At 36.1% G+C, this 26,505-nt stretch overlaps 1 protein-coding gene across 8 annotated transcripts in view; it reads right to left on the reverse strand.

Annotated features, from left to right (window-relative positions):
- LOC145666536 (zwei Ig domain protein zig-8-like) overlaps positions 1–26,505 on the reverse strand; it is a 1,346,876-nt gene that overhangs the window by 544,839 nt on the left and 775,532 nt on the right. For all 8 annotated transcript variants that reach the window (XR_014127771.1, XM_081733847.1, XM_081733844.1 and 5 more), the window contains one exon: positions 12,218–12,395. Coding sequence is in view for 7 of the 8 variants with exons in the window: in XM_081733847.1 (XP_081589973.1) it covers positions 12,218–12,395 (178 nt within the window). In the remaining variant the exon portion in view is untranslated. The remainder of the gene's footprint in view (positions 1–12,217; positions 12,396–26,505) is intronic.

The raw sequence follows: 26,505 nt of genomic DNA on the forward strand, positions 1-26,505 counted from the left end.
CCCAATACAAATTCACGCTTACCATTCTCTTCCTAGTTTCCGTAACTTCTTCAAAACAAACTCAGCCACGCCGTTTCAGCAATTAAACTTCCCTATTGACCAAGATAATTGTGATGAGCTAGTCATCCACGTGCGGAGCACCAGGAAGAAGCGAAAGCTAGGAAGTAGAACAAAACCAGGGGACACGGAACCCTCGAGGTGAGAAGTGTGACAGAAGCCGCCAGAAACACACTTTGGACCCCTATTCAGAAGAGTCGTCGTAGCAGCAATTGAGAGACGGTCGGCACGCCTGGACCCTCACCATCCACTGCATGACAGAGGTGTCATTCCGAAGAGGCCAGGACATCTGGAATCTGTTGCCCTGAGGTCGAGATGTTCTTCACTCTCGAACGTGAGGTCCGGGATCGATACCAGACGGAAACACTCAACGGATTGGAGGATAAGGCTTCACCCGATAATTGAAGAGGTTCATCATATCGAAATGGCTGAGGTACAGTAAAACTCTTTCCTTTTCTAACCTTTGCGTCTCTGTGATTTCTTCTATTAGAAAACATGCATTTCATTTCATTCATCCCCAATTAATTACTTCAGCGCTGTACTGCTCAGATCCCCAGGTACTTTCTCTCTTGCCATGCGAAGTGCTATCCCCACATTCTTTCAGTAAAGAACTGATAATTGAACAAATAACTGTGGTTGTAACCCCACAGAACAGTACAGCAAGATGGTGGAGATGTGGACCTTCACTTTGTGAAGATTTTTGAGGCATTTGCCTAGCATTTACGATTTTTTTCTCCTAATATAGAAATGCAGCTTCTGTGAGACATTGTTATTATAAATTCCGAACCATAAGACTTTTAAATTAACGTCAATCCATCGATTTTTATCATATCATTTTTTTGTTACAATTCTGTTACATCAAACCATGTCTTTCTTATTATTTATTTTTTGAAGTGACGCAAAGGTTGGGTTTATTTTAACTTTAAGTATGTTGTGTTGACACTGATTTTATGTGCATGTTTACTTAGCATTTTCTGCATGTTTCGATTATTAGCTGAACAGTATCTACAACCTTTTGATGATTTAAACGATATTTCCACTACGCAGTACTTTGAACCTATAATTTGTTCATCACCGATTGCCATTCCAGTTACTAGAAATTTTTATACCAATCTTAAAGACAATTTGCATTTATCTACCCCAGTTTCAAGTATTTCTTATTCTTTCACACCGGACAGTTTAAACATGGCCCAGAATAATAGTGAGAATGTAGAAGGTTGATTGTCCTCGATTCATACGACAGTAAGGCCCGAACCATTTTATGCTAAATTAGGAGAAGACATCAGGCGGTATTTGCAGAAATACGAGGCTATTGCCTCCATCAATAATTGGACAGGCATAAGAAAAAAGCTAATACTATGTACATTGATGAAAGGTCCGGCCGAATTTTGGATGGATAATACTTCCAAAAAACCCGAATTTGCCAATTGGACTTACGATGAGTTCAAATCAAAATTAATAGAACCTTTTGGGAGCAACACCATGCCTCAGTTGACAGAAAGTGAAATGCGTGCTCGCGAACAAGGAGAAACTGAGAGCATATCTGATTATGTTTATTGTAAACTCAACCTCATTTTGAGGGTAGACCCTCAAGCCCCCCCAGCGAAACTAACACAATTAATCATAGAAGGTTTGCAACCTAAGTATTTTAGGGCCGTTATTCGCAAGGAATATGATTCAGTTGAAAAACTGATATCAGATTTAATAACTCAGGAAAAAACAAAGATTTTATTAGAACGGAAAACCATCGAGAAATACATTAAGCGTAATTCGTCAATATTGCAGTCTTCATTAGTTTCTAGTAATACGAATGTTGACCCGATGAATACGCATTCTTGCTCTCAGCCTACCACACAGTCCAGAGCAGTTGAGAAAATTTCTGCTCGGAAAAATGCTGACGCGCATGTAAACTCTCAGGTCCCTGACTCCAATGCACTGCAGCAAATACAGCAACAGTTAGAGAAACTTTCTTTAAATATTACGTCTCTCACTGCAAATCAAGGTTAATCGACAAACACAGGAAATGCAAGTTCATCTTTTCGTGGTAATAACAGAGGAAGAAGAGGCCGAGGTAGATGGGGAAACCAAGTTCGTTACTACAACAACTATGCTCAAAATCAAGGGAGCAATAGTGACAGGGGTAACGCGATTGACAATAACTCGAGTGACCAGGGTTCAAGCCCCGCTGCGGGAACTTCTAAACCACCACGTTCTCCTATTGTCTGTTGGCGCTGCCAAGGATTAAATCATATAGCCCGAGATTGTCGCGCATTTTTAAACGAAGAAACGGAATAGTTGGTCGGGACACAACTATTCGTCATTCTGTGTTACAAGTCCCTATATTCAAGGAATCAGAACTCCCATACATTAATATTAGAGCAGGGAGCGTGTACACTCCATTGTTAATCGACTCAGGATCACAAGTTTCTTGTCTCCCTGAAAATTTAGTTCCTAAAGGAGCAAAGAAAATAGCAATTACTACAAAATTAAAGGGAGTGACGGGCAACACAATTGAAGTATCTCATATTGTTTTTTTTGCGTTTCTTCATAGGAAAAAAGAGCTGTACGCATCCGTTCAGAATAATTCCTCGGTTTCCATTTAAGCCCTTGCTTGGTCAGGATTTCTTAACATCCCATAATGTTTTCCTGGATTTTCAGAACAATATTTTTTCAGTCAATAGATTTGGGAAACCACCTGTAAACCAGCTTCCACGTAATAACAATGAGGGTGTAATTTCTGAAACTTTAAAAGAGAAATTAGCGTCTCTTTCTAAAGCTGTTTACACACTTTCTGAACGAATAGTGCTTCCAGGGAAAACACATACTCGAGTTTCTCTCACTAAACGTTACGACATAGGAGGGAATAAGAATCTTTTAGTGCCAAATATTTCTTTGCAGAATAAATTAGAAATTTTTATTCCTTTTTGTGTGTTGTCACCATCTCAGCCTTGTGTATGGATAACGAATCCTACTATTAATGGCATAACGTTAAACGAGGGTCAAGAAATAGGGTTAGCCGAAGAATTTGAAGAAATATCAGAGGAAGACTCTGCTTATCTAGTAGTTCAAATTCAGGAGGAATTGTCACCGAAAATTTTAGAAAAAAGAAAACTGTTTGACAGGTCACAAATTCAGGTTAACCCCGAACTTTCTGAAAGTGATAAAGAGAAATTTTATGATCTCGCTTATCGTTATAGTGATATTTTCATGTGGCACGACCAAGATTTTTCTTTTGCTAAGGATTATGAATATCAAATTCAGCTCAAAGACCACACGCCCATTTGCAAACCAGCCCTACCTATACCGTACCATTTGCCCGCAGTAGTTAAAAAACAGCTGGACAATTTGTTGCAAAGAGGGATCATTTCGAGAACTATATCCCCATGGAACTCACCTATTCTCTTAGTTAAGAAGCGAACAGGTGATTATCGTTTTGTTTCTGATTTTCGGGCTGTAAATGTCCAATGTAGGGTGGATTCTTTTCCGATTCCTAGCATGGAGGACGTGTTAAATCGTGTTTCTGGAAAGAAATTCATTACAACGTGTGATAAAAAAGATTCCTTCTTCCAAATCCGCATCACAGAAGATAGCAAACCAATCACAGCATTCTCTGTTTCTTGGGAGGGATCCTTTCATTATAATGTGGTTCCCCAGGGATTATTTTGTTCTTCTGCGGCGTTGAACCGCCTCATAAAACTGACATTAGCCGATATTCCATCGCCCCATATATTGAATTACCTAGATGGCTATTTTATAGTATCCGAGACCATACCGGAAATGTTAGAATTATGCACATTACTTTTTGATGCTTTTCGCAAGCGAGGTTTAAAATTGTCTCCAAAGAAAACCAAGTTTGCACAGACTTCTGTAGTTGTTCTTGGACATAAAGTAAATAAATATGGTATTTCTGTTTCTGACAAAGTGATTGACACTATAAAATGTTACAAACGTCCTAAAACTAAGAAACAACTCAAGTCATTTTTCGGCACTTGTAGTTTTGTGAGACACTTTGTAAAGAATTTCAGTGAAATTTCAGCTCCTCTCTTACAATTACTTAAGCGTGATGCTAAATATAGCTGGAAAAAGCCACAACAGGATGCTTTTGAAAAACTCAAAGAAGCAATAATCAATTCACCAACTTTAATGAACTATCACCCCAACAGACCATTATTTCTGTACACGGATGGATGTAAATCTGGGGTGGGGGCGGTTGCTAAGCAACCAATTGATGATAACCCTGACAGTGAATTAGTTCCTATTGGGTATTGTTCCCGGTCTCTAAACGCCACAGAAAAAAAATATTCAATATATGAGATTGAGCTTCTTGGGTTGCTGTATGCATTACGTTCCTTTCGTTACTGGCTTATCGGAAGACATTTTTTTCTAAAAACAGACTGTAGAGCGATCTAAACATGTTCTGAAACAATCTAAAAATGTTAGTGGCAAGCTAGCTCGGTGGCTTTCTCAACTAGAACAATTTGACTTTACAATATCCCATGTCTCAGGAACCGCCAATATAGAAGCTGATAATATCAGTCGTTTTGCTTCCAATAAAAGAGATCTCGAAGATAAAAAGTTAAGTTCAGAGGATCCCTGTGTTTTTTTCTAGAAGATAACACCGATATTAATATTAGCGAAGCTCAGAGAAAAGATAATGTTCTTAAGCACATTATTGACTGGCTTGAGGGCAAATCTAAAGACAATCAGTATGAAAGACAAGCTTCCTGTTACGAATTGCGCAATAACATTCTTTACAGAAAAAACAAAACACCTATGGGTATGAACTACTTGCTTGCCATTCCTTTGTCATTGCGGGAAACAGTTTTTAAGAAGTGTCATGTGGAGATTTTGGGAGCCAATCACTCTGCTTTTAGTAAAACATATAAATTATTAGTTAACAGTGTATATTTTCCTGACATGAAACGTTTTGTATATAGACGCTGTAGAGAATGTCTTCACTGCCAAATGTTAAAGAAAAGAGTTGGTTTGAGTTATGGTAAGCTGCAAACTCACCCTAGTGTTATGCCCTTTTACCGGCTTTATTTGGACGTAGCTGGGCCTTATTGCACTAACAATATTTTGAAACACAAATATTTTGTAGTCTGTGTGGATGAAGCCACAAGATTTTGTATAACAGCTAGTATTCCAGACACCACTGCCAATACTTTGACATCATTCCTTTTTAATGACGTCATTTTAAAATATGGGTTATTTTATGAACTCTGCCTAGACAGGGCAGCTGCTTTTACAAGCGCCATATTTAAGGAATTGTGCAATATTTGTGGTGTTACGTTGAAATTTGCAGACGTGAAAGCACATTTTTCTATTGGGCTCGCTGAAGTAACAATACGTAATTTGGAACAAAAATTGAAGCTCAACATTGACCCAGATAATTCAGGAAACTGGGTGGAGTTACTTCCCAAGGTTACATTCAGCCATAATATTGCTATTAACACAAGTATGGGATACTCCAGTTTTGAATTACTCCATGGTTTCAAACTAAGGTTAATAAATCAAGCTATGTTTGACACACAGTGTCAATTTCAAGACAACGCAGTCAGGCTATCTCATCTTAATGATATTCGAGAGCAGGCTGCTGAAAAATTATTCAAAAGGTTCCAAACTTCTGCAAAATCATATGACAAGCGTCATAAACAAGTGCAATTTTAGAAGGGAGATCTTGTTTGGATATATGTAGAAACGGGGCCAGACACGTGCTTTCACTGGGAAATACATTGGACCAGGTGAGATACAGGGCAAGAATAATGAAAATAGTTACTTCGTTAAATTCACTACTGGCACAGGAAGACAGAAAATAGACTCCATTACGGTTGACCGTCTTAAGAAATATTACCCTCCGTCGCCTCTGGACGAGTTAGGAGATCACGACCATCAACGCAAGAAGCCTCCCACCAGTGACGATATTGAAGCCAGAGACTCAGCCATTCAAGGAGAGAACGTACCCCCTGAAGAGAACTGTACAGAAGATGAGGAGGACCGGAATCAGCTGTCTCCACGGAATGATGAAGACGAAACAGGCTTACCAACATCTAGATTTATCATTGAATTCACTGGAAGGAAAGAGGGAGAGGAAGAAAAAGATGATCAAACTGACAATTACACGTGCCTAAATATCGTTAATGCCATTTCTATGCTCCATCTACCGGCGTGGGATGACACAGCCAGACGTACGCTACATAATGCACCTAAAGTTCCTTCAAAATTTGGCGTGAACACTGAGATCAATTCTAAAGTAGCTTTGTACCATGGAAGCATTGTAGAACTCCAGGGTGATGCTATTGTAAACCCAAGCAAACGGATTTATTACCCATAGGGGGCGCAGACAGGGCAATACACTTAGCAGCAGGGCCACAATTAACTCAAGAATGTGCACGCATTGGGAAATTAAAAGAAGGTTCGTGCATAATTACAGAAGGCTTCAATCTTCCACCTAAACACGTAATACACACTTGTGGACCTAAAGGTGAAAATAGCAAACCATTACGGTCTTGTTACGAAAAAATCTTATTTAGTGTGTTAAACAATGATTTTCGTACAGTTGCATTGCCCACCATTTCAACAGGTGCATTTTTATATCCTAAAACACCAGCATGTCACACAGCCTTAAGAACTGTGAGAAATTTCTTGGAGGAAAATTTGGATTCCATAGATAAAATTATTTTTTGTGTTTACGATGTACAGAATAAACGAATCTACGAACATTTGATGCATGAATATTTTCCTGTGGTGCAAAAAAAAAAAAAAAAAAGAGCTTGAGCATATGAGTGAATAAGCTATTATTATTACGATACATTGGTAATGTATAGTGAAGTATTGATACTCTATTTTTGATAATTTTGAAACTACTTTTTAGTTTCTGTGGGATATTTTCATAATCCTTTTATTTTGAGTATTATTTATTGTGTATGAGTAGTGGGTTGCATGACAAGTGTTCTTTGAATATGTTTCATATTCTTTCCTGACCTTTTTGTTGGTCGTTTTTTTCACTATCAGTGAACCTTCAAGTAACATGGAAATAAATAAATAAATAAAAATATATGTTCATATTAGACGAAATAAGGGAAAGAAGCACTCAAATGTTTCTAGTGCTGTATATAGTAGATAATTTTAATATTGTTTTATTATTGCTCATAGCTCTTCACCATGAAGTTAAGAAGTAAACACAGGAATACTGCTTCAAATCTATATTTAATTGTAGAACTAGGTATGATTTCTATTCTAATGTGCCACTTTTCTCACTTTGTTGCAGGCAAAATATCTCATTCTGCTTTTTGTGACGATAACTGCTGTCACTACAGTAGCAACTTTAGAATTCAGTATTTCGTCTGGATTTTATTTTAAAAAGTTAAGTAATATGATCATCTATCAACACTCAGTACCATTAACTTTCAATATTAGTTTTGTGTTCCCGGAAAAATTAAACTCTTCTACGTTGTATAAATTTTTACACTGCAATACACAACAGTATTATCACATGGATGTATGCAAAGCCGCAGATACGCTTAAGCAATTACACGATCACATTTTGAAAAACTTTCTGCATATACCGAAACCTATGTTTCATAAGCCGGCACCTAAGAAATCTAAGAGAGCGTTATTGGGTTTTATTGGCAATCTTCTAGGATATTGTTGTGATGTAGCTGAATCATCAACTGTAGATGCTTTGCATCAAAAGGAAGAAAAGTTAGAAGAAACTGTATTGCAAGTTCAAAAGCAATTAATGAAAAATAACATATTTTTACAGGACTCATCTCAAGAACTTTCACATTTTCAGGCTCAAATTCAAAATAACTTCCAGAGAATTAGAAATTTTTCCCAACACATCGTAGAACAAGAAAAAAGATTAGGCAAATCTCTTAACAAGCTAGATTCTAAAGTGACGGCTGAATCGTATGCTTTTATCTCCGAATTTTATGAAATCACGGCACAATTTTTGAAATTTTTGGAAATTTATAAATATGATTTATTAGTAGAAAGCTGTAGAGATGGCAAACTCAATGCCAATACTATACCATATGATGTTCTTGACGCACAACTATTAGCTTTAGAATCTACTCTTATTAAATCTGGGTTCGTTTTAGCCATTGATAGAAACCTATTAGAAATTTATTACACTATTTCAACGCTGTCATGCTCTATAACAGAAAATTACATATATTTGCAACTGAAAATTCCTATCCTGGAAAAAGATTCTAGCTTTGAAATTTTTTCTGTAAGAAGTATACCCTTCGCAATTAGAAACCAAACATGTGGTCAATTTGGAACCTGCTATTGTAGCTGTTCAAAACAAAAAGACTATAATTCCCATAATAGGATCTGATATGCTTGGTTGCCAGTTTCGAACTACTCGCTTATGTAAAATTCCCAACCACGTTATTACAAATTCTCGCCAAACAGAATGTATTACGCACGGATATAGAGGACAAACTGTAAAGGATATTACTTCTACCTGCGATTTTCGATGTGAATCAGTCACAACAGTTCAAATAATGGAATTAGATGACCACCAATACTTATTAACGCACCCTCCAAAATTTGTTACCCTATGGAATAATAGTATCCCAACCAACCTCTCATTACCTGATCACTTGAATTTTGGTGCTGTACAAATAACTCTACGGTGTAACATCAAATTGGAAGTCACTCAGCATCTCTTCGTAAAAACAAATTTTCCCTGCTTCGATAATGATTTATCAAAACCTAAACTTCTACATTTATTTCCGGCAATAATTGTAAACAATGATTTATTTCTCGTTGGACAAAAATTCAAACCCAATCTTTTCTTTAACAATACATTAGTGAATGATTTATGGATTTCATCTGTTAGCCACATGAATGTAACACCTTTTTCATTGGTTGAAACACCATTTGAACGTCCTATCTTTGAACATGACTGGTTTGTTCCCGGAATCATTTTTCTTTGGCAATTAATACTCACCATTTACGTAATTTACGTTCTCAAACAAAACAAAATGTTAATTCTGCCATTTTGTTCCAAGCCTGTGAGAGCAATGGAATTATCTTCGGCGTTTCAAAGCTTTTTAGGAATTACTGACCTGCTCATCTTTATAACCCTAGTTCTCATGTTATTTGTGTTAATAAAAATCTTCCGATTACTACAAAAGAAAGCATCATCTCTTCATCGTACTTTTCCAAGATTTTTGCCTGCTACTGCTAGAAACAACGCCTCGACAGAAACACGCGAGGACTTGCATCAATCCACGCTGGAACTTACTCCGAGAAATATCTCAGCATCGTATTTAAACAATTACATCCCTTATGTGCAACGTATTTTCTACATTTATTTCCGGCAATAATTGTAAACAATGATTTATTTCTCGTTGGACAAAAATTCAAACCCAAACTTTTCTTTAACAATACATTAGTGAATGATTTATGGATTTCATCTGTTAGCCACATGAATGTAACACCTTTTTCATTGGTTGAAACACCATTTGAACGTCCTATCTTTGAACATGACTGGTTTGTTCCCGGAATCATTTTTCTTTGGCAATTAATTTTCACCATTTACGTAATTTACGTTCTCAAACAAAACAAAATGTTAATTCTGCCATTTTGTTCCAAGCCTGTGAGAGCAATGGAATTATCTTCGGCGTTTCAAAGCTTTTTAGGAATTACTGACCTGCTCATCTTTATAACCCTAGTTCTCATGTTATTTGTGTTAATAAAAATCTTCCGATTACTACAAAAGAAAGCATCATCTCTTTATCGTACTTTTCCAAGATTTTTGCCTGCTACTGCTAGAAACAACGCCTCGACAGAAACACGCGAGGACTTGCATCAATCCACGCTGGAACTTACTCCGAGAAATATCTCAGCATCGTATTTAAACAATTACATCCCTTATGTGTAACGTATTTTAGCTCGTGGTATCCCAGTCATTTAACTAATCTGGAATAGTGCTACTCTTCATATACGGTTACCGAGTAGTCCGCGGTATATCGGACTTTTCAGGCACTTAGTATAGGAAATGCTACTAACCAAATGAGTTAATCTAATTGTATCCTCCCATATTCTAACACTCCCACGAATATCAATTTTAACTAACACAAACTTTTACGAATACCTAAACTTAGAGAGATTTTACTTTGCATATGTATAATACATATATTATTTATCTTATATGTTATTTATTATTTATAATTTATCTTATTATATTACATATATTCATATATTTATTTTATATATCACAATTAGGTTAAGGAATCATATAATTATTGTATATAAGCAAGTTACAATTAATATTTCTTTCAAATGTCATTTTTTCCTTCCCACTTAACCCCTCACTAGTATCTCAGCCATAATCTACATTAATAGTCCCATATTAAAATTATTGCACTTACCTCCCATGAAGATTGCATAACACCACACTTCCTGATGTACTATAAACTAATTCGTTTTATTTTTCTTTCATGTAAAAAAAATCTGAATCAGCGCAACTTTGAATTCTATCCTTCTACATCTTCAGTTTCTACGTAGTAATGGAAGCGTCCGCCAGAGGGCAACCTTCGACAACATATTATAATTAATTCATACCTGACCGCCATCTTAAGGACATTGGAGAATTACTACAGCATCTTTGGGTCATCAACACTCTTCTCCAGGAGAACACTCCGAATTTTTTTCAAAATCGTCGTGGAGAAATAGAGCAGGGAGTGTAGAGGATATCAGGCTTAGCGCCTATTTTGAATTCTCCCTGTATGTTGTTATTGTTTTTCAAACAAGAAATTGTAATTATTAAATAATAAAGAAGAGACTTCCCTATGTTGCCACCTCATCCCAATACAAATTCACGCTTACCATTCTCTTCCTAGTTTCCGTAACTTCATCAAAACAAACTCAGCCACGCCGTTTCAGCAATTAAACTTCCCTATTGACCAAGATAATTGTGATGAGCTAGTCATCCACGTGCGGAGCACCAGGAAGAAGCGAAAGCTAGGAAGTAGAACAAAACCAGGGGACACGGAACCCTCGAGGTGAGAAGTGTGACAGAAGCCGCCAGAAACACACTTTGGACCCCTATTCAGAAGAGTCGTCGTAGCATGCAATTGAGAGACGGTCGGCACGCCTGGACCCTCACCATCCACTGCATGATAGAGGTGTCATTCCCAAGAGGACAGGACATCTGGAAGCTGTTGTCCTGAGGTCGAGATGTTCTTCACTCTCGAACGTGAGGTCCGGGATCGATACCAGACGGAAACACTCAACGGATTGGAGGATAAGGCTTCACCCGATAATTGAAGAGGCTCATCATATCGAAATGGCTGAGGTACAGTAAAACCCTTTCCTTTCCTAACCTTTGTGTCTCTGTGATTTCTTCTATTAGAAAACTTGCATTTCATTTCATTCATCCCCAATTAATTACTTCAGCGCTGTACTGCTCAGATCCCCACGTACTTTCTCTCTTGCCATGCGAAGTGCTATCCCCACATTCTTTCAGTAAAGAACTGATAATTGAACAAATATCTGTGGTTGTAACCCCACAGAACAGTACAGCAAGACTATTAGTGAATTGTTTAATTAATACATTATTTCCTCTTTTTTCTTCCTTCAATAACTTATGTTACGTTATGTCACTACAAGAACTAAAAGTAAGCATACCTTTCAAAATAAGTGAATGTTTCATAACGAAGAAATTGAGAAAATTTCGACTAACTAGTCTGATATAAATAATCCTGTGATTATTTATTTGTATTTCTGATGACATTTTTACGCGCAGCAATTTTCTAGGAACTAATCATATATCATATATCTGATACCATCACTAATTCTAAATGCATATAGAGTTGAAGTAATACTTCCTTTACTGTAATATTACTCCGAATCACAAAATATGTAGGATGTTGTTCATTTCGTATGCAACAAATGATTTTGTACTCTATAATAAAATATTACCTAGTTATAATAAGACTCATGACAAAAGTTGATTAATTTGGTATAATGACTAATACAACCAATAAAGAAAAATGAAAATATAGAAACTAAAAAGTAGAACGTAGTATTACATTTCAATTCTAGTATACTACTCAAGACTGCTTTACGTTTGTATAACTTTGGTTCACATTTGCTATTAGTATTAAGGCCAAAGATACATAATTAAGTATGATGTATTACTCACCTGATTCCGCCCCTTGTTGTATCATAATTTAACACCCGTGCTCCGTGCAACCATGAAACATAGGAAGATATCATAGCTACATACCGAACAATACAAGTAAGTTGAATTGTACTGTCAGCTTTGTAATATTTTTCATACAGAGGACGACCATGGTGATCAATTATCAATACTTCTGGTGCTAGAAGAACAAATTATTTAAAATTGTTTGTTAAAACTGAGATAAAATATCAGCAACCCAAGTTATGAAATAATTATACGTCAACGTACACACCTCTTCCACATTTGTCCACAGAAATAGTGTTATGTCAAGAAAAAGTGAGTCTTTGTACTTTCTAATACACGTGGAAAGAAATATATTTTTGGTATATTTGGTGTAAGATAGCTGCACTACGTTAACATTAAACAAATACAATATTGTTTTTTGGAGCAACTTTATACTTGATTGACGCTTAGGAACTTTAAAATCAAAACTTTCCGTTCTGACCACAGTTAAGAAGAACTTCTACCGACCTATAACAGAGAAGGGAATACATAGTTTGGCCAAACTAGGGTAAGCCTTGCACCTAGTTTGGCTCCCAGGTGTAGTAAGTTATTTTTCGCATCTACAATCAGATTTTGTTTTTAATTCCGGTCAATGTAAACTATCTGTAAATCTCCTGTTTTAGTTTTCATACAGTCGTTTTAAAGTGTGGAAATACCCTAATAATTGATAAACACTGCGCAATGTTATCAAAGTTACAATTTAGGTTGGGAATAGAGATAGGGAATTATTTTTGAGGGCAAATCACAATGACGTTCGGCATCTCCAAGTTCGCGATCTAGCATTTTACACAATTGTCCTAAATAGAAACAAGCACTTGATGTGCCACTTTACTGGCACTTTTTGCGTGGAAATGACAATGTTAATTTTGCTCGAGTCCTAACCATTACAATACTATGATCGCTCCTTTCAATGTCACCAACAAAAGAGAATATTCGTACGGCAAGGATTATGCACTGTTATATGACGTATTTAATACTTGTCTCCAATCCAATCGTTTGTCAGATAGATTATGAGTTGGCAGTCACGCAAAAAATTGCGCAAAGAATAAATTGTAATGTTAGGACATGTGTCCACAATTCTCTTCATTAGGTACTGAATATTCCTAAAATCAACTTCATCTAGCTCCACACATAGTAGTCCTGTGATGTTAGTTAAAAGAAACGAATGTACCATTCCAAAGCACCTCACCGACTAATCTATGCACTAGGAACTACTGATCAAGGTATTCACGGATAGAAGTACCCTAATGTGGTTGGGCGCCATTGTACTGGAAAACACTGAACGGCCCATCCCCTACAGCAATGGTGGCAAGATGTCTTCTAATATGCGCTGAAGAATGCTCACACAAGATCCCCACTACTTTGCTCTCTTCCACCGACGTCGGAAGCTTTTAAACTAAATGTAAAGCCCGAACATCTACAAATGCTAATTTGGCTGAGTGCAGACAGGGCAGACCCACCAAATGTTCATTCAACTTGTTATGGATGGACACGTGATGAAACTAACAAATCGTTAAGGCCTGTTATGCTTCCTCCAAATGTTGAGCCAGCTCCTGCCGATGTACTTCACCTCATCAAATGTTCCTGTTCGTCAGAAAAACCTTGTTCAACAAGAAGATGTAGTTGTGTAGGTAAACTACCTTGTGCAATACTTTGATGGTAGATGCTACACCAAACTAAACACGTACTCACATAACGACGCTGACGAGAGTGAAGAAAGTGGTGAGGAATAATATTACAAATAAATATGACATACTTAAGTCATTATGTAAGTTTATCTTGAATAACCATTTTTTTACAGATAAGTGTGGCTTTTAGAAAACCACTAGAACATTCATTTTCTAAGCGTGCGAAACCTCTCGAACTACAGATGCTACATTTTAATCAGAATCATAAAAATCGAAGAAAGTTACAAAAATATTTTTTAACGTACGATTTATTAATACACTTTACTGATAATAGAAAATTTTGGAACAGTCTAAATACATTACATTCGTACTTAATAAAAATGTCTTGAAATTGCAAATGTTGCCCTAAGGGCTGATATCGTTGGAAAGATTATTCGAACAGAAGCAGAAAGGGATGAAACATTATTCTTTGTTAATTTGTATAGAAGTTAAAGTTACATTTTCCGCAATGAACCATTTCTAATAAAGATGATGTGAAATCATGAGTTTAATGGGAAATGGTAAAGGTAGAAAGTTCATGAAAATTGAAAATATTTCTATCGGAAGGAGATACACCCCATCCCTTTTGTTCCTTAAGGGCTAAAAGATGCTTTGGGAGGGAATTTTCCAGAATTTCCCATTTTATTTCCCTTTTCTATTCGTCGCAGCCCAAGTGATTAACATAGTTGGAAAGACTGTTCCAATAGAAGCATAACAAGGTCTCAACCGTTATTCTACGTTTATTATTGTAGAAGTTACAGATAATTTCCCAGAAGTCAATAATTTTTTTGGTAAAATACTAATGATGGGAAATTGTGAGTTTTGTGGGAAATGTTTAAGGGTACCAGGGCAGTATCCTTCCTAATATTGTTTGCTAGTGTCGAAAGTTCATGAAAGTATAAAAATATTTTCTTTCTGAATGGAGATTCGATGTACGGCTCTTGAATATTAAGAGCTGAAAGATGCTTTGGGAGGGAATTTTCCAGAATTCACCATTTTATTTCCCTTTCCTGATCGTTGCAGCCCAAGTGATTAACATAGTTGGAAAGACTGGCAAATACGGTAGAAGTTACAGATAATTTCCCCGAAGTCAACGATTTTTTAATAAAAAGGGCGGAGGGGAAATCGTTAGTGAGTTTTGTGGGAAATGCTCAAGGGTGCCAGAGTTGCACCCGACAGCTTTGGATTCAGCACATCAAAATCTATAAGAAAACATCAAAAGACCTTGGTCACCCCAAAATGCAAGGTTCTCTTGCTCTGCCACCAGACTATGACGATGGAGCAAACAGTAGAGTAACAAGCTGTTTTTTTTTTAGATAGCGTGCAGCAAAGCGAGTTTAGTTTAGCGAATTAAAAAAAAAAATACTTTTCCTTTTAATTATATATTGTTGAGCCTTATTCAAATTAGCTGTAGGCTTGTAGGCCTAAACCTTGTTTTCAAAACATTATTGCTTTTGAGTATTCACTTCACACTACCTTTTATCATTATTTTGTTTCTGAGATACACTTAATATAATTTAAGTGTAATCCAAATTGTAAAACAAGTTTGAATTTTACTGTTTGAATAAACAAACAAACTGTAAAGTGTATGTGTGTGTTCTTTTACTATCACATTTCCCCGCCCCGCCCCAAAAAAAAACTAAACTATCAAGGGTCAAAATAAAATATTTTTATAAAGTCAAAAATGCTTTAAAATTCAATGTACGAAGACTGCTTTCTTTTTGATTTTCCAGGCTAGGACCCCCAGACTCTTGCATTCCTGCTTGGTATTCCATATACTCCCGTCGTCCCGGTAGTCTGACCCCCCAAAGTTCATGTCCTGCTCACGCCAATGCATAAAACTACCTTTATGGATCATAAAGTTATTTTTCCTTGCTTCTTCACTTATACTAATTTGTTGAGACGCTGTAGATAGAATAAATGTAATAAAGGAAAGATTTTTACAATTACGTAATGAAGACAAAACATTCTCTATAATAGGGAAGGGTTGACTAATGACACCATTTTTAAAATTCGATTTAGAATAGTCAATTATTAATCTTTTATCTCATGACTTTTTATTAGTTAAAATCGTTTGACCTTATATCAATCGTTTGATCTTCGTATCATCAAGTTTAATCAATGAGTTCGACGCAATAAGGGCGTAAGTCTGAAATATGCATTGGAGAAAAACGATGTTGAAAATCTAAGTAGTGCTTTTTTCCTACATAAAACAATGTAATATGCAGCATTTTATTCCGATATTGAACGGAAATGTTACCAGGAGGCTAAACAAGCGTGGCAAAAGCCACAAATGCATTTGATGCAAAAAGGGCGTAAACTCCTCAATTCCAAACGTTTGATGAACTTTACTAACAGAGATTTGTAACACTTAGAAATAAACAATTAAGTATATTTTAGTTCTTTCCAAACAATGAACCATCAATGTGTAATAAAATGGCAACAATTATATAAATATTTATTGGCTGATACACTCGGCTTCCCATGGGAAGTGTATTCCTTATTCCATTCATAAGATATATAGCATAAAAAGTAGTCCTCCTAACCAAATCTTAACAGCTGTCGGAAAATTTGTTCTTCAGGTAGTTGAGAGTTGGGTGTGGAGCAAAAACTCTAATTAGTGAATATTTATCTTGACCAATTGCGATTATCGATGTGAAAACACAGGTACGACAAAAAAACATAACGATAGAGATAATATTGATAGAAACATCGTGATCAATAGCATAAAGAACGGAAAATAGAAAAGAAAATATGTATTCATATTGATATACACCTTATGTATATGCCTTCTCAAAGCGTTTCCATACTCTTGGAAGGGAATGACGCATATTCAATTAGTTCTTGCATAATTTGTTTTTAAGTATACTGCACAGGGATTTTCCTACACTCCAACAGTGTTTCTTCCAGACCTGTTTTTGGGGAGCATTGCCCCCCTGGAGCTCTGAGAGTGCCCCCCGGAGCAGACCAAAATAATACGTTTATAATATAGTAATAAATAGAATAATAATATCAGCAGTGTATATTATAATATATTAAATAATAGAATAATAATACCCACGGAACATTATTTCTGAAAGAAACACTGCACCCCAACACTCCCCCAAACTTTGATGGACACCTCGGAGGATTACATTATTTTGTAGAAATATCAATATTCTGTGCAAAGCGTGAAATTGAGCGTGGTTTTACGCTCAAACTCACCTATATTTTGAGTTACACTCAACTCACGCTTACATTTTTCAAAACGAATTAGGTCATGATAAAACTTTCGATAACCGAGTGCGCTCATTTACAATCCTTACGTTAACCATGTGTATTAAAGTAACATTTGCGCTTTTTTGTATCCATGACAAGATTGATATTGTAGTGAAAAGAGCATCCGTTCACCAGATTGTTCATCGCCTCCGACTGATTCGACTTTCATTGCATCCGCAAACAAATTCAATTCGAACCGTTTGGCCGCCCATCGGCTGAGGAACATACACCCGAAGAAGAACTACAACAGATCGAGAGAGTCATTGATGCAGGATCGCCGAAGGTTCCAGACAAGTGCTGTGTAGATTTTACCGTTCCCAAGTATATCCTCATTCTCCTCTATCCTCTCTTCTGCCCTTCATATCATAATTTGTTTCCAATTAAAAAGTGTTATATTTAATTTGGAAAGCAAACTAGGTCACGAATCCTTTACCTATGCTCTACAAATTCGAGCTTACAAAATCTTGGAGAGGCTTCTCAGGGATGGACCAAGGCAAAATTTTCACCTGGGCAAAGTGGCGTTTTGGTGCCTCCTAGTCCTAGTCTTAAAAATATAAAACGTTTATTTTGGGAATTCCGTATTTTTTCTAATATATAAAGGTATATATACAACGTGTATTGAAAATTCAGTCCATAGGCCAACTCCATTATGAGTAAAGTAACTAAAAAATTGAAAGAGGAAAGTTGTTGGAAATGGTAAATTTTTGTCTTAAATAGTGAAATTTATCTAGTCCCACAAACCGATTGGGCTCCAATTGGCGACGTTTCTTTCACATCTAACATAGAGTACCTGGCCATTTTTTAGCCAAAATTGGTGCCATTGCAGAAATTCCATTTTTGATTAACATTATTTCTCTTTGTTTGAAAGGACGAGGTTCCTTTCTCTGCGCAAGTGTTCCGGGATAAAATTCTCAATCTCTTCTACCTCTACAGTCCGAGGTAGGTCGAAAAGTTGTTGGCTGTGGTCGGACGGACCAGGAGGACGGTGTCCCCTTTACGTACTTATAAAAGAGAAGTCGGTTAATTTTCAGATTTTGTGTTATTGTTTTGCTGCTTTCGAGGTTGATTGCGGGTGTTGGTTTCTTGCTGCATATTATTGTGCTGACGCAGGGGAGGTTTCCGCACAGAGTTGTTTGTTCAAAATTCACCCTCACGTGTATGTGTTTTGTCAAATTTTGTGATCCTTCTTTGTAACGGTCATTTGTTTTGGTCTGTTTTTAGGTGTAGTAAATATCGTATGTTTAGGTTCTCCTTTGAACCTCCAACTACCTGGCAATAGGTAAAGCTATATTTTTACCTTTTAATTAAGTTGTTTCACACTACAACTTCCAGATTTGGTTGGGAAAGAAGAAAAAATTCTTGGTGAAAGATTGCCTTGCTACTGTAAACCGAGTAACTAAAGATTTTTTTTTTCCATTCATATCTTTTGCTTTGGAGCCATGTTTGATCCATTCATCCGCTGTTCTTTTTCCCACGAGACATATGTAAAATTCAGAATCGAAGTATATGTCTGAAGCTTTTAGGTAAAAGTACGCACATAGATATCATGGAGAGTTTGCTCTTGTTGCAAACTTCCTAAGGCTATTAAGCGCTATTGTGGTAACATGTTGGTTTTTTATCTTTTGACTATTATCTTTCAGTTTAGGACACTGAGTGCGTATATGATTTACTGATTGACAGGAAAAAACATCTAAATTGTTTGTTTGCAATTCCATTATCTAGCTTAGTAGCCTGTCTTCTAAAATAAGCAGGATGCAATGATTTGGTTTCTAAATTCGAACCTCTTTTATCCACTGCAGTTAACTGCATGTTTGCATTAGTGTAATTTTGTTACCTAGCATAATTCATGGATTTTGTTGTAGCATAAAAATTTTGTTACCCAGCATAATTTTGTTACCTAGCATATGCATAGCGCATCTCGCAGTGTGTGTAGTTCAATTCGTTCGATGATTTTGCGTCTAGTTCAGTGCATTTAGGTTTTGACCCGGAATTTTATAATAACAAGCCGAAAATTGGTAGAGATGTTCACATTGCTGCTCTGAACAACACATTCAAGTCCCAAAAACTCCCACTTGGGGAAACCAAGATATGACGTCATCAAAATGGCCGACGACAGAATTTATCCCTTAAATTTTAAAACGTCGTATCTTCTCGACATTTCAAGGTAGAAACTACTTTCTTGCTTCATTTCACTCAGAAGAACTCAAAATTGTTATTTATAATGACTTCTTGTCATACACTGTTGTTGTCTTCAAATATGGCGCCTTAAAGTGAAAGGAATGTATATTTTCAATTTGTGTTTCAATTTTTAATTTTACTAACTTTCAAATGGAATTATAAACGGGGAAATGTTCTGAAGTAATCGTTATTTGCTATTCAAAGATGTTTCCAACAAGAACAAAATCATAGTTCTATCTCTAAAATTAACGCAGCTAATCAGTTTTATCTTGAGCTAGCAGTGATCGCATAATACAATTTACAATTTACTTTTACGCTATATTAGTTTATCAGTAGACTGCGATAGAGGTAAAATTATTATTAACATACGGTGACATAAAATGTTATTAATAGACGTTCTATTATCTACGAATAGAAAAAGAAAAGGGAGTTTCCAAATTATTCTGCAGATTCCAAATTGGAATCGTTAGGCTTTGGTACGGTAATGACTTACCAGCGACCTTTGAAGGCAGGAACGTGACTTCTTCAGGTGGAAGATATCAGCGCAGCTCTTCCAGAATCAGAAAATATCAATAATGCTCGACTAATTCATCTATGCTGGATGTTAGGATACATGATGGAAGAAACGTCAAGCCAAGGGCGCCGATCCTGGAGGCCGGGGGACACGACTGCCCCAAAGCTCATGTAGGCCCCCCTAGTGTATTTATGAATATACAACATTTGGCATAATTTGAATGCAATTTGTCTTAACATTCTCATATATATACCTTCTGCGTCTGAGTGCCACCTGCCCCCAAATTTACAGAGAAATCGCCCTTGCGTCAAGCCCTAGCTAGAATGCATATAGGACGCTATGACCAAAGCAAGGCTGAAGGAATACGAAATATAGCCGTTTTGTCTCTACCTTTTGTGAATCTTGCCCCAGGAAACCCAAGTACAATTTACACTTGCCTCCTGAACGCAGTGGAGCAATGCGTGAAAATGAATCAAAAATCCTGTGTAGTGACATTTGATCCGTCCTATATGCTAAAACCATAGATATGGTTCTAGCAGCAGAAAAAGCAGCCCTCTCTCGTGCATGATTGTGCGCCTTGGGGTTTTCACCTATTTATGACATTTCTCGGTTGGAAACATTACCTCTGGTGGTGGTTTGGAAGAGCTGTGGGAGACCATCTACGCAAAGAACACAGTAGCAAACATGATGACTGGGCATGTATATGCTCGAGCTTTTAGTTTGCATTTTCTGACTCAGGTTCCGCTTGCAAATCTGTTACTAAATGAAATGAATGTAAATGAAGATTTTACTCATACACTGAAAAGCTTGCTCTTAGATGTACTATGAGGTACATTGTCACAGGAAAATATAAACACGCCTCAATGTCTACTGGAAATTCAAAATATGTTACACGAAACATTACACAATGTATCTGTTTCAAATCGAACCGGAATAGTATAGGCGCAATACTTCGAAACGGTTATTATGCGTCTCTTCATTAGAGCAGAACGTTCAGGTGATGGGAAACTTCACCTTTAAAGCGTCCAATGTATGATCCGTTTCTTGCATGCTGTAGGCCACTTCAATTATGCAAAGTCTGCCCAAATTTACTTGCAACGAATCCTGAAATTAGAAGTAATCATGAGTCCTGAAGAATTTGACAAATTCGTGAAGCATAGCCATTTCACAATTAGAACAACAGAAAAATTTTGGTCAGGAATATGGACGCATATGACAATCGAACAAGTGTTAGTGCGTACGATGAAGACTGAAGGTGGATTAACACTTGGTCGAGGAATGACCGAAAATATGGTTGTGCGTTGGGTTTGTGCAATGCCTGCATCAACACATGTTATAGACGCCGTCGAAATCTTCACCAATGTTTTCATTATAACGTCCGAACAAGACTTGGAACTGAGAGAATCTCGGAAAGCCAGGCACAATAAGGATCTTCAGGAGATGATGACCTGGCTGCACTCGCACAATCCTTTTAAAATCTCGTCAAATCTTTTGGTTTCCATATCTACTGGCTTGATGTGCGATGATAGTGTGAATTGTGATGAGGCCCAAGATCGAGGTGTATCTGCGATTAAATCAGTTGTGGATCAACGCTTTAATGACGTCCATCGGAAGCGGAGACACAAGGTTCTATCGCTTGCAAGTGTAGCCAAAACTATAAAATTTAAGGAAAGATATGTTGAAGTTAACCCTAACAAACTTTTTCATCGTATTCTATGTGTCGTGTGAAGCGATGACGGGTTGGCCGAATTCTTGAGGTACGAGTTGGCCGCAAGACCACCTGCTGTTTCTGATGGTGCTTCAATGCGAAAAGGCAAGACATCAGCATTGATCACTGTTTTGGAGCTACTTGCTCCTTCCGAGAACGTATTACCATCAAATGCCGAATATACAATCGACGGAGGTTTTCTATTCCATCGGGTAACGTGGATGTGCGTGACCAACTTCCGTCAGGTATGTCTCCAGTATGTTAAATATACTTAGGTGGTCGGCAACACTACGGACACAGGGTCAATGTCATTTTTGATGGCTACTGTGTTGATCATGGCTGTGAAACCCGTTCACACATTCTAGATGAGGACGATGACACGGAAGGACTTGAACTATAAGCCGTGACATGAACAGTTCCATATTCCATTGACATGAGCAGCTCCACGCTCATTAGTTATTCTTCTGTCTAACAATTATTGTTTGTTATGTGATAATTTTCATGGCTGAAGGTTAACTTGCTGCACTTTATAAACATCTTGTTTCACAAGACAATCATATATATATATATATATATATATATATATATATATATATATATATATATATATATATATATATATATATATATATATATATATATATCTTGTTTTATAAGGTATAACCTATACATCAGAAGACATCATAGCAGTTCTGCTAGTATTTTACATAAAGCACCTCCAGAAAGAATTGAACCGAAAATATAATTTATTCTTTGAATATTTATTTTAAAAGGGAATTGTTTCAAAAGAAAAGCATATGAATCAGTTCAATCATTAAATAGAGAAATATTTTTCAATATTGAAAAATTAAGTTTTAGAAAATTAGAACATACACCTGTCTTCTTAGGAACATTCCGTAAGCTGTATGTTTCACATTTATTTATGGTAGAAATATAACAGAAGTCATCCGGAATATTGCAACTATTATTTGCAATACAAATTTCGTTTACTTCCGTTAACAACGTCATAAGTGATTTTGATGCGTTTATTTGTAAAACAGGGAGCAAATAAATAACAAAATTTTACTAAACAACAACAACAACAAAAAAAAGCTACTGGCCTACATCCCACAATAGAAATAATTTATTTACCTTCGGTATGATATTACATACTCGCCCACATCGATAAACGACTCGCCTCGGGCGAGTGGTTATATGTATCCCTCTTTTAAAGATAGTCGGTTACTGCGAGTTCTACATTAAATTAGGTAGCTCAGAAATTTTAAAGGTAGAACAATGGTTTTGGGCTCGTTGGAAAGAACTTAAAACAGCGAATAACGATTACTTCAGAAAATTTCCCGTACATAATTTCGTTTCAAAGAAATTCACAGTTAAAGATTGAAAAACAAATTGAAAATACACAATACAAAATGTACAAGGCGCCATATTTAAAGACAACAATAGTGTATGACAAGAAGTCGTTATAAATAATAATTTTGAATGTATTCTGAGTAAAAAGAAAGCAAGAACGAAGATTCTACCTTGAAATGTCGAGAAGATACGACGTTTTAAAATTTAAGGGATAAATTCTGTCGTCGGCCATTTTGATGACGTCATATCTTGGTTTCCCCAAGTGGGTTTTTTGGGACTTTGAGTGTGTTGTTCAGAACAACAATGTGAACATATCCACTAATTTTCAGCTTGTTATAAAATTCCGGGTTTGGACCATTTTTTGTCTAATCGCACCGGACTAGTAATCTCTTGCCCGATCTGTGTCATAAAAGTAAACTTCTAGAGATTCGATTTCTTTACTAGCTTGTGAGTCTGGGTTTAAGCTTAGCTTAAGGCGATTGCTTTCTTTTTACGAGCCTCCAAAAATATGATATTTGACTTTCTTCCTCTGTTATTTAAATTCTCTTCTGAATACATCAAAATTACAATTTTATTCTCTACGTAGAGAGAAAGGTCCCTGCAATGTAAATCTAATCATAAACCTGTTTCGAATAGCTTTCTCATCCCTTTCTAGCTCTTTTCCTTTATCACAACAAGGGAAAAAATTGTACTAGGATAAAATAGATTTAAAATTACATAAATTAATGAAAGAGACATTTAACTCCGAAATGTGTACACCAATCACCCAAATCAGTAAGAATTTAGGGTATTCTTACTTAACAGCTAACCAAACACAATAAATGAAAACAATCATCTTATTTCCTCTTAGCAAAATATCTTCATTTTAATAGTAAAAAATGAAGAGGAGCCTTTTTTTTTCTTTACATAGAATCCCTAAAGAATAGTTCTGTTCTAATTGCCCTCCTCCGAAAAGAGAAAGAAGGTTTTTGTAATTTCCAAAGATATAAGAAATTAACATCTACACTAAATGCTATAATTAAAAGTTTTGTAGCTAATAAGAATTATCTAAACTTTCATTTCAATTTTCACGGTTCAACCCGGCAGCGTGCCCTTATAAGCTATGGTGCGAACGAAATTAACATTTAAAGGTGCCTTACTCAATTGACCAGCACCCGGTTTAAAACTATGCTTGAACAGTCCGCTAACAAACCATTCATCAAGAAGGATTCTAGCTAAAACAAGCTTAACTGGGTTTCTGATGTTAGATTATGTTAGAGGAAGACTTCAAAAGTAGGGGTCTAAAACATCTCACTAACAGGTAAGAGATAAAAGGTAGGTAAGGTAGTTCTAATGGTCCTGTTCTCTTGTATCTTAGAGCAGAACATATAAACAAAATATATCAGTGTCCTGACGTCAACTGGACTCTGACCCAGTGATGAAAATTTTCCGGAAAATTTTGAAACGGAAAATTTTTCGGAAAATTTTCTGGAAAATTTTCCCGGAAAATTTTCCGATTCGTAAAAACATACTCCACATTCCTTCATCGTTGTTTAGTCGAGATGTGAGGTGGAAAATTTTCTTCTATATTTTTCCGGAAAATTTTCCGTTCTTAACAAATATCAGTAATTAAGTAACAATTCGTCAGTATTCATAAAAGTGATTGAATTCATATATAGAAACGTTAAAAAGTGAAAGATCGTTGAAAGAATCTGAAAATGTTCATGGCTTAGACAATTTTCAGTACGATGTAGGAACTAGTGGAACAATTTTTCATGAATCGAAAAATTGTCTGTCCTGTAGAATGAAAATTTTCCGGAAAATTATCCGATTCATAAAAACATACTCCACTTATTCCTATATCGTTGTCTAGTTGAGATGTGAGGTGGAAAATTTTCTTCTATATTTTTCCGGAAAATTTTCCGTTCTTAACAAATATCAATGATCAAGTAACAATTCGTCAGTATTCATAAAATTGATTGAATTCATATATAGAAACGTTAAAAAGTGAAAGATCGTTTAAAGAATCTGAAAATTTTCATGGTTTAGATAATTTTCAGTACTATGTACGAACAGGTGGAACAATTTTCCATGAATCGAAAAATTGTCTGTCCTGTACAGTGATTAAAATTTTCCGGAAAATTTTCAAACGGAAAATTTTCCGATTCGTAAAAGAATAGTCCACTTATTCCTACATCGTTGTTTAACCGTGATGTGAGGTGAAAAATTTTCTTCTATATATAGAGAGAAACACTGTGTAAAATTTTATTTCCCAACTTGAAATACAAAATTTTCTGGTTCCCGTAAACTAATTGGAAAATTATAATTTGTTGCTGACTAACTTTCCTCTACTGAAATTCAAGTTTGTAGCTCTATGTGCAATTAAATATAGTGGAAAATTTTCCACCTAACATCACTATACATAATATCCAAAATTGTCAGGCCTATGGAAAGTGTTTTCCACTTGTTTCTACATCGTGATGAAAATTTTCCGATCTATGAAAATTCCTCTCACTTGTTTCTACAGAGCAATAAAACTTTCCGATTCAGAAAACCGTTGTTTTACTTCTTGCTTCAAAATGATGAAAACTTTCCGACTCATAAAAAGTTCTTCAATTTTTCCATATAAGGCAGAAAATATTTCGATTCATGAAAAATTGTTTAACTTGTTCCTACATAGTACTGAAAATTGTCTGAGCCATGAAAATTTTCAGATTCTTTAAACGATCTTTCAGTTTTTAACATTTCTATACATGAATTCAATCAATTTCATGATTGCTGAGGAATTGTTACTTGATTACTGATATTTTTTTAGAACGGAAAATTTTCCGGAAAAATATAGCGGAAAATTTTCCGGAAAATTTTCCGCGGAAAATTTTCAGCCTCACATCACTACTCTGACCGCTAATTTAAAAACAAGAAACTTAGCCAGTGGTATAATACAAGAAAGACCAAACTCTAAAAAATATTCCATAAAGTTCCTAACTGCATCTCTTAAATAATGCGCAAGTTCATAGTAATCTAAATAAAGGTATAATTTATTCTTTATTAAAAATAAAGAAAATAAACACAACACGGAAAAAATATAATTAAACTATTCCCCTTTACTCTTTTGTCCAGTCCTGGGGGCGAGGTGGCTCAGTGGTAGACCGTTTACCTGCGGTGCTTGGGGTCCCTGGTTCGACCACAGTTCGCGCCGTGTCGACGTTGTGGTGGACAAACACCGTGCTCGTGGGCTTTCTCGGAGTTTTCCCATTTCCTCCTCCTTTCTTCATTTCATCATTTCATTCATTTCTCATAATCACCGTCTCCCTTAGCCTAACCGTCATAACCATGGGACGTAGAACTGAAGAATTTCATTTCATTTTCTCTTGTCCAGTCCGTGCTTTATACATGAATTATTCTATCTTCAAGAATAATTTCCGATCTGACAGAAATTACTTTGACTGTGCTAAACCCAGGGGACAATCCCTACCCCTCGATCAGAACCACCTCAAAGAAGACACCTTCGCCTCTCTCAAGAAACAAAAAAGTGGTTATCTTGATGTGCAGATCAGGTTTCTATATATAATCCTAGAGATCATCATGTCCT

Source organism: Thermobia domestica, chromosome 12, assembly GCF_964235325.1.
Source record: "Thermobia domestica chromosome 12, izTheDome1.hap1.1, whole genome shotgun sequence".
Taxonomy (NCBI): Eukaryota; Metazoa; Arthropoda; class Insecta; order Zygentoma; family Lepismatidae; genus Thermobia; species Thermobia domestica.